This window comes from Rhinolophus sinicus, linkage group LG04 (genome assembly GCF_036562045.2).
Source record: "Rhinolophus sinicus isolate RSC01 linkage group LG04, ASM3656204v1, whole genome shotgun sequence".
NCBI lineage: Eukaryota > Metazoa > Chordata > Mammalia > Chiroptera > Rhinolophidae > Rhinolophus > Rhinolophus sinicus.
In genome coordinates, this window is record NC_133754.1 from 183099472 (window position 1) to 183114262 (window position 14791).

General features: G+C 40.8%; 1 protein-coding gene across 1 annotated transcript in view; it reads left to right on the top strand.

The window, feature by feature from the left end:
- NUP188 (nucleoporin 188) overlaps positions 1–14791 on the top strand; it is a 46817-nt gene that overhangs the window by 17503 nt on the left and 14523 nt on the right. The window contains exons 9-21 of the mRNA XM_074331140.1: positions 3885–4096; positions 5266–5380; positions 6013–6213; positions 7650–7739; positions 8298–8363; positions 9327–9446; positions 10006–10132; positions 11720–11872; positions 12078–12204; positions 12415–12502; positions 12597–12673; positions 13378–13492; positions 14606–14726. Coding sequence (XP_074187241.1) covers positions 3885–4096; positions 5266–5380; positions 6013–6213; positions 7650–7739; positions 8298–8363; positions 9327–9446; positions 10006–10132; positions 11720–11872; positions 12078–12204; positions 12415–12502; positions 12597–12673; positions 13378–13492; positions 14606–14726 — 1612 coding nt within the window. The remainder of the gene's footprint in view (positions 1–3884; positions 4097–5265; positions 5381–6012; positions 6214–7649; positions 7740–8297; positions 8364–9326; positions 9447–10005; positions 10133–11719; positions 11873–12077; positions 12205–12414; positions 12503–12596; positions 12674–13377; positions 13493–14605; positions 14727–14791) is intronic.

Here is a 14791-nt window from a genome sequence, read left to right on the forward strand (position 1 = left end):
AAACATTTTGTTTTCTTCTAGAAGTTTTACAGTTTTAGCTCTTCTATTTAGGTTTATAGTTAATTATTGTGCATGGTGTGAGGTGAGGAACAAGATTCATTTTTTTCTCATGCAAATATTTTCCTCCCATACCATTTATTGAAAAGACTGTCCTTTCCCATTGAGTTGTCTTGGCCCCTTTGTAAAAAAAAAAATCAATTGATCATGAAAGTGTGGTTCTGTCGCTGGCCCATTGAACTCTGTATCTGTCTTCACTCCAATATCACACTGTTTTGATATAGCTGTATAGTAAGTTTCGAAATCAGGTACTGTAAATCTTTTGACTTTGTTCTTTTTTCACAAAATTTTGGCTATTCTAGATCCTTTGTTTTTCCAAAGAATCAGCTTGTCTCTTCTCCCAAAAAAGCTTGCTTTGGTTAGAATTTTATTATAGCTGTAGGTCAATTTGGGGAAAATTGCCATTTTAATAATGTTATTAAGTCTTCCAGTCCATGAACCTAGTATAACCCTCCATTTATGTATGTCTTCTTTAATTTCCCTAAATAAGGTTTTGGTTTTTTCAGTATTCAAGTATTATGTGTCTTTTGTTAAACTTATTCTTAAATATTTATTTTACTTTTTTGATGTTAATTGAAAAAAAAATTTTTTTTGAATCATTTCAGAGTGGCTGGTTAGCTCAGTTGCTTAGAATGTCGTGCTAGTAACACCAAGATTGCCAGTTCGATCCCTGCATGGGCCACTGTGAGCTGCACCCTCCTTAAAACAAAATGAAAAAATCTTTTTCCAGTTGTTCGTTGTTAGTATTTAGAAATACAATTGATTTTTGTACCTTAGTCTTGTATCTTGTGACCTTGATAAATTGACTTATTCCAGTGGGTGTTTTCTAATAGGATTTTATAAGGTATATGATCATGTCATCTGTAAATAAGGACAGTTTAACTTCTTTTCAAATCTTTATGTGTTTTACTTCTTTTACTTGTCTTACTATCTGATTAGGACCTCCAGTAGAGAATTGAATAGAAGTGGTGAGAGAGCCAACATCCTTATTTCTGATCTTAGGTAGAAGGCATTCAGTCTTTTACCATTGAGTATATTGTCAGTTGTAAATTATTTTTATAGTTGTCCATTGTCAAATGAGGAAATACACTTCTATATTTAGTTTGCCTAGGATTTTTAGTTTTTATTAGGAATGAGTGTTAAATTCTGTCCATTTTCTTTTGCGTCTGTCGAGATAATCTTATGGTTTTACTCTATTTATATAGTGAATTATATTGAGTTTTGAGATGTCAAACCAATTTTGAATTCCTGGCATAAACTCATAGTCATGATATATTTTGCTTTTTATATATTGTTGGATTTGACTTGTTAAAATTTTGTTAAGGAATTTTGTGCCTATGTTCATGAGGGATATTGGTCTGTAATTTCCTTGTGATGTCTTTGTCTGGTTTTGGTATTAGGATAACATTGGCCTGATAAAATAAATTGGAAAATATTCTTCCTCTATTTTCTGAAAGAATTTGTATATATTGGTACTATTTCTTCTTCAATGTGTGATAGAATTTATCAGTGAAGTCACCTTAGCCTAGTTTTCTTTATGGGAAAGTTTTAAATTCCGAATTCTGTTTTCTGTAGTTGATATAGAGCTATTCAAGTTTCCTGTTTCTTCTTGGGTCAGTTTTGGTAATTTGTCTTTCAAGGAATTTGTCCATTTCATCTAAGTAGTCAAATTTACTTGTAGAAAGCTGTTAACATTTTCCTTACTATTCTTTTACTCTCTGTAGGATCTGTAGTGATGTCTCCTGACTCATGTCTGATAATGGTAGTTTTTGTCGTAATTTTTCTCTATTGTTTGTCCATTTTATATTTCATTGACTTCTTCTCTTTAATATTTCTATGTATATACTTTGGGTATAGTTTTTTTTTAATTTTTTACGGTAGAAACTTAACAGATTTTAGATCTTTTTTGATAAATATTGCTTTAAGCATTGCTTTTAGCTTTATCCAACAAACTTTGATTTGCTGTATTTTCATTATCATTCAGTTCAAAGTAGTTTCTAATGTCTGTTGTGATTGTTTTTGACCCTTGTATTATTTAGAAGTATGTTGTTTAATTTCCAAACATTGGATGTTTTCTTAGATCTCTTATTGTTATTGATTTTTAGTTTGATTCCATTATGATCAAAGAACATATTCTGTATCATTTTAGTTTTTTAAAACTTAGTGTCCCGTAGTTTATGGCCTATCATATGTGATCTGTTTTGGTGAATGTACCGTGTACACATGAAAAGAATGTGTATTTGGCAGCAGTTGGGTGTGGTGGTCTATAAATATCAGTCAGGTCAAGATTGTTTAAATCTTCTATGTCTTCATTGATTTTTTTTGTCTAGTTGTTCTGTCAGTTGTGTAATACTGATTTTAATAGCAAAAGATTGGTAATAACCTAAATCCCCATCCCAATGGGCTGGTTAAAATGAATTACGGCATTTCCATGCATTAGAGTACTAGGCAACATTAGAAATAATGAGAGGCCTGGCAGATAGATTACTATGCAGCTCTAAAAAGGAATGAAAAATAAGGAAATTGTTAAAATACTATTAGAGGAAATAATCTTTAAGATACATTGTTAAGTGAAAATAAAGTGCAGAAGAGTTTGTGTAATATATTATTTAGTTTAGGGATTGATGGATGGATAAACAGACTATAAATTGCATGAATGTATATGGCATATTACCAGATTGAGAGACAGAAGCCTCTAACAGTGGTTGTGGGGAGAGTTTTCGATGGGCAATAGGAATTGTAGGGAGGGAGACATTTTTTTACCCTATCCTTACATAGTAGTCTCCCCATATCTGCAGTTCTTCCTTCTTCAGTTTCAGCTACCCATGTTCAACCACAGTCCAGAAATATTAAATGGAAAATTCCTGAAATAAACAATTCATATTTTAAATGGCGCACCGTTCTGAGTAGTGTGACGTGAAATCTCAAGCTGTTCTACTCCATCCATCCGGAAACTGAACCATCCCTTTGTCCAACACATCCACACTATGTATAAGACCTGCCTGTCTGTCACATAGTAGCCTCAGTCTTCAGATGACCATCATGGTGTCACAGTACTTGTTTCAAGTAACTCTTATTTTACATAATTCCACATTCACATAACTTTTATTGTCATATATTTTTATGATTGTTGTATTTTATTGTTAGTTATTGTTAATATTCGTACTGTGCCAAATTTATAAATTAAACTTTATCATAGGTGTGTATGCATAGAAAAAAACATGGTGTATATGGGGTTCAGTACCATCTGCAGTTTCAGGCATCTACTGGGTGTCTTGGTATGTGTCCCCTGTGTATATGGGAGACTACTATACATATATTACCTAATAAAAGTAACTTTAAAAATTTAAATAAGGGCTGGCCTGGTGGCTCAGGTGGTTGGAGCACCGTGCGCCTAACGCCCGCTGGTTGGATTTCCACATGGGCCAGTGAGCTGCACCCTCTACAGCTAAGATTGTGAACAGTGGCTCTCCCTGGAGCTTGGCTGCTGTGAGCAGCCGGAGGTCGGCATGAGCTGCTATGCTGCCGTGGGCTACGGGGTGCTGCCATGAGCGGCCCGTGGTCAGCGTGAGTGGCCGGCAGCCAGTGTGGGCTACCGTGTGCTGCCATGACCTGCTATGAGTGGGCGACTGCCTCAACAGAGTGGGGGGCGGGGCAAGGCTCACAATACCAGCGTGGGCCACGGAGCTGTGTCCAACACTAGACTGAGAAACAACGGCTTGAACCGGAGTTGAGGGAGGTGGGAGGGGGAGGCAGAAGAAGGGGGAAAACAATTTAAATAAGTCTGACATTATTTCTCTCCCATTTTTTCTTCATTGGTTGTACAGACTGAGCGCCAGGTGTCTCGCTGGTTTGTTCAGTGCCTTCGGGAACAGTCCATGCTGCTAGAAATTATTTTCCTTTATTATGCGTACTTTGAGATGGCACCTAGTGACCTCTTGGTATTAACCAAGATGTTTAAAGAGCAAGGATTTGGTAACAGGCAGACCAACAGGCATCTGGTGGATGAGACCGTGGATCCCTTTATGGGTCGGATTGGGTAAGTAAATGGACCAAGGACACAGAACTCGTATAGGGTTTAGAGCATTGATGGTTAGTGAATGGACCAAGGTCATACTGTGTTTCCCCGAAAATAAGACCTAGCCAGACAATCAGCTCTAATGCATCTTTTGGAGCAAAAATTAATATAAGACCCAGTCATTTTTTACTATAATACAAGACCGGGACTTATATAATATAGTATAGTATAATTTAGTATGGTATAATATAATATAAAATATAATATGTAATATAACATAATGTAATATAATACTTGGTCTTATTTTAGTATACTATAAGACCGGGTCTAATATAATATGATATGATAGAATATAGTATAATACCGGGTCTTATGTTAATTTTTACTCCAAAGGTGCGTTAGAGCTGATTGTCCAGCTAGGTCTTATTTTCGGGGAAACACGGTAGAACTCGTACAGGGTTTAGAGCATTGGTGGGTAAGTGAATGGACTAAGGCCATAGAACTTGTACAGGGTTTAGAGCACTGATGGGTAGTGTCCTGTGAATGGGTAAGGGGAGAGGGAGGTGGAGAAATAGATGGGTGTGCTGCCATGTTCCAGGTCATACAGGGAGTAAAGACGGGGATTGAGAGGGACATGTTCTCTCCAAGGAAGTATTGCATTCTATTCTTTTACTTCCTGTCTTCATCTAAGAGATTCATCCATTCATTCAACAAAATACTTGTTGAGCACCTGTTGAAGGCCAGGCCCTTTGCAAATGCTAAGACCAGGCAGGCTAAACAAGGCAGATGTGTTTCCTGCCCTCTTTTAAGATTAATCTGTGGACTTTGAATTTTATGGCAGTGGATATATTTACATTTTGAGACCTGTTCCCTCTGTGGACAAAGATGTGCACTTGAGCAGTGAGACAGTTTATCGGGGCAGGTGTAATTGGTGGCTTTAGAAACCTTCAGATCTGCGCTTTGGTAGGCACAAGACACATGACTGTCGAGCACTTAAAATGTAGCTGGTCGAATTGAGATGTGCTGGAAGTGTAAAATATATACTGGATTTAGAAGACTTAGTATGGAAAAAAGAATGTAAAAGAACTCATTAATAATTTTTTTGATATTGAAGTGTCTTACGTGTTACCTTATTCTTCAGTGAGGTTCAGAGTAGAATATATGACACCATGATGCCGTTTTCTTTTCAGCTACTTCAGTGCCCTTATCTTGGTGGAAGGCATGGATATTGAATCCTTGCACAAGTGTGCTTTGGATGACAGAAGAGAACTGCACCAGTTTGCCCAGGACGGGCTTATTTGTCAGGTGAACTTGGAGCAGCCTCTTTTCTTTTTGCAGACCTTTTATAGTTATAGTATGTTTTTAACCACTCAACTATACTGCTGCATAAACTTTCTCTTGTGGAATTTGAGGTTCTACGTTGTTAAGAAGTTAATTGGGTCTGGAAGAAATCTCAGATTTGTTATCTGATAGTTGAATTTGTAAGAATGAACAGAGTCACTCAGGGACATGGTATAAGGACAAAAGAGGCCCAAGGACAGAACCTTGGGGGTTGTCTGCATTTATGAAGCCTGTGAAAGAAGAAGAATAGGGAAGAACTTTGATATGGGATGATTAGAAAGATAAAAAATGGGGAGAGAGCGGAGAAAGTTTAAGAAGGATTGGGAAATTTTTTGAAGAGTCTCCATTTGAACATATATTTTATAATATTAGATTAAGACTGCTTAGGATCAGAAGAAAAAAATTGTGGGTAAAGGGAAGAGAACCTGAGGGGTTTATTAGTGAGGCGGCTGGGGCTTGGGAAGAGTAAAATGCCAGAATGGGAGAGAGGCGCCCTGTGGATAAATGGAAGACTCATGAAGCATGATGAAGAATCTGTGGAGGGCTCTTGATCCTTTCTGTTTAGTGACACAGCTGTTGTTTTCTTTTCTCATTAGGATATGGACCGTTTGATGTTGACCTTTGGGGACATTCCACATCATGCTCCAGTGCTTTTAGCCTGGGCTCTCCTCCGTCACACCCTGAATCCAGAAGAGACGAGCAGTGTTGTCCGGAAGATAGGTGGCACGGCCATCCAGCTGAACGTATTTCAGTACTTGACCCGACTGCTCCGCTCACTGGCCAGTGGGGGAAATGATGTGAGGCTCAGGCTATTGGTGTTAGAGCGTGAGAATGGGCAAAGAGCAGGGCAGAAGCTCATTAATGACTCGGGGTAATAGTAATAATAATTGTGATAGTGACATGGGTAATGATGGTGAGGTGGTAACTGACCTTTACAGAGCCCCCGTTATGACCAGACACTGCTCGGCGTTTTCTGTACAGTCGCATAGTTCATCCTTACAACACTTCTTTGCCCTGGGATCATCATCCTGTTTTATACATCAGGAAATTGAGACTCAAGCAGGTGAAGTTTGCCCACAGGAGCAATAATGGCCACTTGGTGGTGGGTACGGTTGGAACCCACTGTGTCTGACTCGGTCAGTGTAGTATACGCGTATACTACGCAGTGTAGTATATCTCCTAGAAGATACTCCTGCTTTGGGAGCTCATTCAGCTGTAACAGGATGTATTAGCAAATCTCTTGAGTGTTGTGTTGGGGCTTAATTTGAATGGCACAGTTTAGTCAGCTTGTTTTGCCATGCTAAAAGGAAACCTCAGCCAACTGTCCCCATTTGCTGGCACTGGTTGATTAATCTTGGTGACACTTCAGGCAGCTGCATCATTCATGTCAGCACATAGAGACTATCCTTTCTATAGGCTGGAGGTGGTTTTCTTCCCCATGAAAATTTCAGTCATTTTGAAAATAGTTCCCTTTTGATTTTATTCTTTTTTTTTTTTTTTAAGATTTTATTGGGGAAGGGAAACAGGACTTTATTGAGGAACAGTGTGTTTTTTCCCAGGACACATCAGCTCCAAGTCAAGTTGTTGTCCTTTCCATCTTAGTTACAGAGGGCACAGCTCAGCTCCAAGTCGAGTTGCTTTTTTCAATCTAGTTGCAGGGGGCGCAGCCCACTATCCCATATGGGAGTCAAACCGGCATCCTTGTTGCGAGCACGAGCTCTAACCAACTGAGCCATCCGGCTGCTCATCGGCAGCTCAGTGGCACCTCAGCTCAAGGTGCCGTGTTCAATCTTAGTTGCAGGGGGCGCAGCCCACCATCCCATGCGGGAGTCGAACTGCCAACCTTGTTGCTGAGAGCACGCGTACTCCAACCAGCTGAGCCATCCGGCCGCCTGGGAGCTCAGCGGCAGGTCGTTGTCTTCACTCTAGTTGCAGAGGGCGCAGCTCACTGGCCCATGTGGGAATCGAATCAGCAGCCCTGTTGCTCAGAGCTTGCGCTCTAACCAACTGAGCCATCTGGCCGCCCCTTGATTTTATTCTTGACTGTCTTGCAATATTTGTGGTTCCTGCTTTTTCTTTTCTCCCTTTGTCTTTCTGATCTTGGGACAAAATTAGGAAAAGGGTGAAGACTCGGACTCCCTTCCCGTTTGTTCTCAGGGCCTGTATTAATGTGATAGGGTTATGCTGAATCTGGGTTGCTCAGAATTACTCACCAACTCCTTCGCCATTCCAGTGCACCACCAGCACCGCATGCATGTGTGTCTATGGACTCCTTTCTTTTGTTCTGACCTCGCTGGAGCTGCACACACTGGGCAATCAGCAGGTCAGTGTCTGGTTTCGTGAGCCTGTACGCTACCCAGCTTTGCAATCATAGCCCTAAGGTACCGCTTTGGAGCTGATAAAACACACACCCAGATGCCTCAGGTGTCATTTGCCTATTGCTGTTAGTTTCATATATTGTATTATGCAAATGATACTTTTTTTTTTTAATTAAAGTTTATTGGGGTGACAATTGTTAATAAAGTTACATAGATTTCAGGTGTACAATTCTGTAATACATCATCTATAAATCCCATTGTGTATTCACCACCCAGAGTCAGTTCTCCTTCCATCACCATATATTTGAAATGATACATATTTATGGTACAAGAATCAGAAAGTGCTGGTAAAAAGGTGTAATCCCCTCACATAGGATAACCTCTATTAACATTTTGATGTGTTGCCTTCCAAACATTTTCTGCATATATACATACATGAAAAATAATAATACTCTAGAAATGGAATCACAATATGTATACTGTTTTGCAACCTCATTTTTTCACTCTGTAGTGCATCTGTCCTAAACATCTGCAGGTGCTAATAAATATTCTTCTCCCAACAGGATGTAATTGATACAGCATGTGAAGTCTTGGCAGATCCTTCTCTTCCAGAACTATTCTGGGGAACAGTAAGTATTTCAGAGGGAGTCATGCTATGGTATTCTCTGTAGCAAAAAAATTGATCAAGCACTTACTTTGTGATAGGTCTTATACTAAGCATTCCTGTTTATTTCTCGTTTAATCTTTACAAAAATCTATGTAGATAGTATTAGCATCACCATTTTGCTTATGAGGACAGGTGATGCTCAGAAATGTGAAGTGACTTGCCCAAGGTCACCTCACTAGACGGACAGCCAGGATCGGGATCCAGTTCTGTCTGACCTGAGTCTGTAGCCCACATTATTAACTGGTGTGTTATCTGTTCTACCCACCAAGTCTCTTTGCACACTGGAAGTCTCAGGCACCAGTATTGCTGTAACTCTTGAAGGTGCTATTGGGGGTTTGTAACCGTGTCTTATGAGTTGTCAGAGTATACTGTGACTGGTTAGAGTAAGGATTTGGCAGAGAACAGTTTCTCACCAGTACTTAGTCTTAACATTCCCAGTAGCCTCAGGCCTGTAGGTCCAGCTGATGAAAAAGTCTGTACTTGTAGTTTGTCCTGACAGATCTGCCTGTCTATCTTGTCCTTTTTCCTGAGATGCTGTTGTGTCTTACAGAATCACAGTGTTCCTGGGAGAAGCTGGTATGAAATCACGTTTAGATTCAGCATCTTGTGTAGGGTAGCTAATGCTGACATGTTGGGTTCTTTTCACTTTAGTGGAAACATGTCATGCAAAAGTGAACAATGTCTTCCTAAAGAGAGGATGGCTGGGAAGAGGTCACTGCAGGCAGTAGTAGCAATCTTTTTTCCGGTCCTGATCCAATCAGTTGTTGATAGCTTTTTCCAGTGGAAATATGGAAGTCTTAAATCATTAGGGAGGCTGCCTAAATGAAAGGATTAATTATGGATTTTCTTATGATTGTTTGGCAATTCAGAGATTGTTAATTTGTAGATAATATGACGGTCAGTGACTTCTCCCCTTCCACCATAGGAGCCAACCTCTGGTCTTGGAATCATTCTGGACAGTGTATGTGGAATGTTCCCCCATCTCCTCTCCCCACTCCTGCAGTTGCTGCGAGCCCTCGTATCAGGGAAGTCTACTGCCAAAAAGGTAGGTTGTTCAGTTAGATGCCTGAAGAGAGTGGGAGATGTTTTTCAGGAAACCTTTTTGCTTTTCACATTGATATCCCACTGCTATGACAAGAATTAGTCTGAAATTGAATGAAAAATGCCAAAGATAGTGACTCAATTCTATAAAATTAAATGAAAATGTTTTTTATTAAGTACCTATTGTAGATATTGTGCAAATAAGACAAAATATAAAGTTCCTTAATTTCTAATTGGCAGAGATGAATAGACATAAGAAATAAGTAACTAATAAAGCTAGGTGGTATATAGTATATGTCATTTGAGTAGTAAAGACCATAGTGTTCAGGAGAGGCAACTGTCTCTGGATTGGGGGGGTCTTGAGTGGGTGTTAAAGAATGGTGAAGATCTTGGCAAGGGGTGCAGAGGCAATTCCAAGAAGAGGCACAGTGGTGGGTTTGTCAGAGGTTTGAGAGTCTTTACATACGGTACACAGTCTGGCTAAAAGCAGAAAGGCAGATGTGGGACCCTTTTCATGTCCCTTAGGTTAATGTGTGGCTGGGTTTTTTTCTGCATGTTGGCAGGTGTATAGTTTCTTGGATAAGATGTCTTTCTACAATGAACTTTATAAGCACAAGCCCCATGACGTGATCTCCCATGAAGATGGAACTCTCTGGCGGAGGCAAACACCCAAACTCCTTTACCCCCTTGGTAAGATAAGGAGCCCGTTTCAGTAGTTTCTGTCCCACCGGCCTGTTGGGTCTCGTCGTTTAGACCTCACTGCTGTTTTAATTATTTCATGCAAGGTGCCTTTAAAACCATTCCTTTTCCTCTCCACTGTGCTTGTTGATTTGTTGATAAATTATTAGTCAGTTTCTTACTTTTTTACATCATTAGATTTCTTTATTTAAAAAATAATGCATGTTCACTGTAACAAGGGAAACAACGCAGAGATGCATTTTAAAAAGTTACTCTCTCTTCAGACCTGTCTCCATCAGATAATCAATGTTGAGTTTGATGTGTCTTTTTATACAATTCTGTATACTCTCACAAATTCATTCTACGAGCTGCTATGATTACATATCGATCTGACTCATTCTTTTTAGTAACTACATAATTATTCTGATGTTCCATAATTTTTCATCTTTCCCCTTCTAAAGGATATTTAGGCCATCTCAGGTTTTTGCCACTATAAACAGTGCTACATTTGGTATCCTTATGTACTGGTGCTTTCAGTACATAGAATCCCCAAAGTGGGATTGTTGGGTAAAAGTGTCTACACAATAAAAATTTTAAATACATGTCCATTCCACCGATACATGAAATAGATTAACAAAATGTGTACACACACACACACACACACACACACACACACACACACACCCACAGTGGAATTATTCAGTCTTAAAAAGAAAGGGAATTCTGACACATGATATAACATGGGAGAATTAGAAGACATGCTAAGTGAATAAGACAGTCACAAAGGGATAGATACTGTGTGATTCCACTCAGATGAGGTACTCAGAGTAGTCAAATTCAGAGACAGAAAGTAGATTGGTGGTTGATGGGGGCTGAGGAAATGGGAGACTAGGGAGTCATTGGTTAATGGACAGAGTTTCAGTTTTGCAAGATGAAAAAAGTTCTTTAGATGGATGGTGATGATGGATGGTTGCACAACAATGTGAATATACTTAATTCCACTGGACTGTATACTTCAAAATGGTTAAAATGGTAAATTTTATATTCTGTATATTTTACAACTTTTTAAAATAAAAAGAAGTTTTGAATAGATAGTGCCAAATTGTAGAAGAAAGTTATAGCAATTTATTTTCTACCGGCAGTGTGTAAGAGTGACCAGTTAGTATTTGTCACCTCATGTTTATTCTGGGGGCTCAAGGAGCAAAATGTAGAAGGAACAGCCTTACTCTTCTAGCCCTGGTATCAGCACCGACTTACCCAGTGATCTAGGCACATACAGCCCCATAGGGCGCTCTTCCTGTAGTCATCGTCCGAATGGGAAACCTCGCTGCACTCAGCTGATTTTCAGACACATGGAAAGACTTACTTTACCAAATGACAAGAGAGAAGGTGTTCTTTCTTTCTTCCTTCCTTTCTTCCTCCCTCCCTCCTTCCCTTTCTTTTTTTTGCTTTTTAATAGAAAAGGCTGCTGCAGTGTTGGATACTAGGAAGAGAGCCTGTGTATCTCTGTGTGATTAAATATTGGTGTCTGGTATAGGAGTCACCTCTTCCTGTTGTGTCCTCAGATGTTAGACTAATTTCTCTTCCCCCCTTCCTTAGGGGGTCAAACAAACCTTCGCATACCTCAAGGCACTGTGGGCCAGGTCATGCCGGACGACAGGGCTTACCTGGTGCGCTGGGAGTACTCCTATAGCAGCTGGACCCTCTTTACCTGCGAGATTGAAATGCTCCTTCATGTTGTTTCCACTGCAGGTGAGGTCAGCTTTGGGAGACATCACTATGGGAAGAAAAATGGACATGCTTAGAGGATTTGGGGGGATAGACAGAGAATTTCAAAATAAAATTCAGAACCATCCAGATTACAATTAGTGTAATTTGTTTCTCTGGGTCTCAGGGACTACTCAGTGATCTTAAAAGAATTGTGTTCCATGAGGTCACAGGCTCTTTTGCCCCTCAGATGTGATTCAGCACTGCCAGCGGGTCAAACCCATCATTGATCTGGTCCACAAGGTCATCAGTACAGATCTGTCGATAGCAGACTGTCTCCTGCCCATCACGTCCCGCATCTACATGCTGCTGCAGCGGTAAGTGTCTGGTCACACCCACGAGGTTCAAGTCCACACACGTTCCTCTGTGGGGAGCCCGGGTGTGATATCTGGCCCCAGCTGAGGGCTTTCCTGTTTTAACATCCCTGCTGAGAGGAGGAACTTGCGAAGAAAGAACTGGAAAATATTTGTAATGGAACAAGTTGTATTATTCATTTTACCGAGTACAGTGCACTGCTCTCCAACCAGGTTAACGACAGTGATCTCCCCCCCTGTGGATGTCATTGCTTCTTGTGTCAATTGCTTGACTGTTCTGGCTGCCCGGAACCCAGCAAAGGTGAGCCACCATGTCTTCTGAACAGCCAGAAAATGTTGCACTTGGTATATACCTGAGGACACAGGGACATTTGACTCTTTCTTTTCCTACTCAGGTCTGGACTGATCTTCGTCACACAGGATTTTTACCGTTTGTGGCCCACCAGGTCTCCAACATGAGTCAGATGATTAGGTGAGCTGGGTCTACATTCCCTGGGAGTATCAGACATTTCAGGTCGAGGCTAGCTTCATTACAGAAGCTTCTCTGTGCTCCTTTACTCTCTCTGCTCCTTGGCTGTTAAGCCCTCTAACCGGAAATAGGAGGGATGAGTAAGGACAAGGCAGAGGAGACAGTGGGACTTGGGGCACAGAGGCTGTTCTCTTCTAGGCCAATGCTGATGCTTCACAGTGTTTAAAGCCAGAGAGAGAGACAGACAGACAGACAGAGATTTCTCATCTAGCCGCAACCACCTTAGGTACTCGGAAATTAACTTTCCAGCCTCGAGCATCCAGACATGTGGATGCAGAGCCTGGGCTTCCCTTTCTTAAGTCAGGGTCACTTACTTTTCCTTGTTTCATGGCTACTGGAGCTCTCCTGGTTGACCAGTTAACGCACAGCGCGCCATCTTACACCTGTGTTCTCTTCTGCTCTTGTGTATAAGACAGTGACAGTTTCCTGGTGTTTATTTGACTGTTCACTTTAAACCTCTTGAGGTTATATATCAACAAAAGTTCTTAGTGTTTACCCTGGGTATAAAATTGCCTAAATTTGATTAATTCCTTTGCAGAGTTTTCCTATTTTGTGCCCAAGTGATCTAGACAATAACAAGAATGTTCTGTGATCACAGTTTCTTGAAACTTTGCGATCCCCGCATCATTTTCCCCTGTCTTTCCCAGTGCGGAGGGGATGAATGCTGGAGGGTACGGAAACCTCCTGATGAATAGTGAACAGCCCCAGGGCGAGTATGGGGTCACTGTTGCCTTTCTGCGCTTGATCACCACTCTTGTCAAGGTAAAACCTGCTCAGGTAGAATCATCTGACATGCTTTCCCTGCCCGCTGCTACTGCTGTCATCTTGTCTGCCGACAGGACAGTTGTCCTGAAGTTATGGTGATAGCAGTTTGTGTGTACTGAATATTTACTGTGTGCCAGGTTCTATAGTAGATGCTTTATCTGTGTTAATTTATTTAACACTTAGAAGCGGTGTGGTATAATACACTGACTGTCAAGCAACTTGACTGTAGCCCAAGGTAATACATACCTTTTGTATCACATTCCGGTGTGTCCAGTGTGTATGTATATTCCTGAAGCAAAGTTTCACAGTTCGACACTATGACTATAGAAGGCCTACTGCAACATTTTCTAATCAGCTGATCTCACAGTTCAGTAATGGATCACAACTCAGTTTGAAACATACTGGTGTAGCATGGACTTTAGAATCAGACAGAATCAGGTTTATATCTCAGGTTGACCACTTACTAGCTACATGTCCTTGGGCAAGTACAGAACCTCTGTAAAATAGGAACAATCAGTGGTCTCTACCCCATGGAGGCCACATGTGAAAAGCACGTGGTACATTTCCTGCCTGCAGGAATCAATCAATGAATGCTTAAAAAGATAGAAGAGTCCTTTATAGAGATAGTGATTTAGATACAGATACTTATGTATAAACAAAGAACTCCCACTTTGAAAATAAGGAAGCTGATGTTAACAAGTAATAGTAGGATGAAGAACTTTGAGGAACAGACCTCCTTTCTGGTTCCAGTGATGGGGTAGAGGTCAGGGGTGCCTGGTGACGACGACAATGAAACGCTTTCTCCCTCATCGGCAGTCCTGTAGCCTTTGTGTTTAAGGCGCCTCCCTTCTGACTAGACTTAGCCTTTATCCCTCTCCCTCTTGAAGGTGCCTTTTGACAGTGTCGCATTATCTTTTTAGTCCTTCATTCTAAAGAAACCCACACAACTTGGACTCAGTGGAACTAGAGTGTTCTGATGTTTCTTTTTTTTTCACTGGTGGCTCAGATTTGCCCAGATTTCCTTTGGACCTATGGTTTTGAAGTTCAACTTCTAGTAACCAACTGACTTTTCTTCAAATGGCATAGCCCTGACAACTTGGCTTCTTGTAGGGGCAGCTTGGTAGTACCCAGAGCCAAGGGCTGGTGCCCTGTGTCATGTTTGTGCTGAAGGAGATGCTTCCCAGCTACCACAAGTGGCGTTACAACTCCCATGGTGTGAGAGAACAGATAGGTAAGGAAAGCTTGGACAGCGAACGTCTGAGGGATTTCTGGCTCCCTGGAGAACTCTCTCTCCCT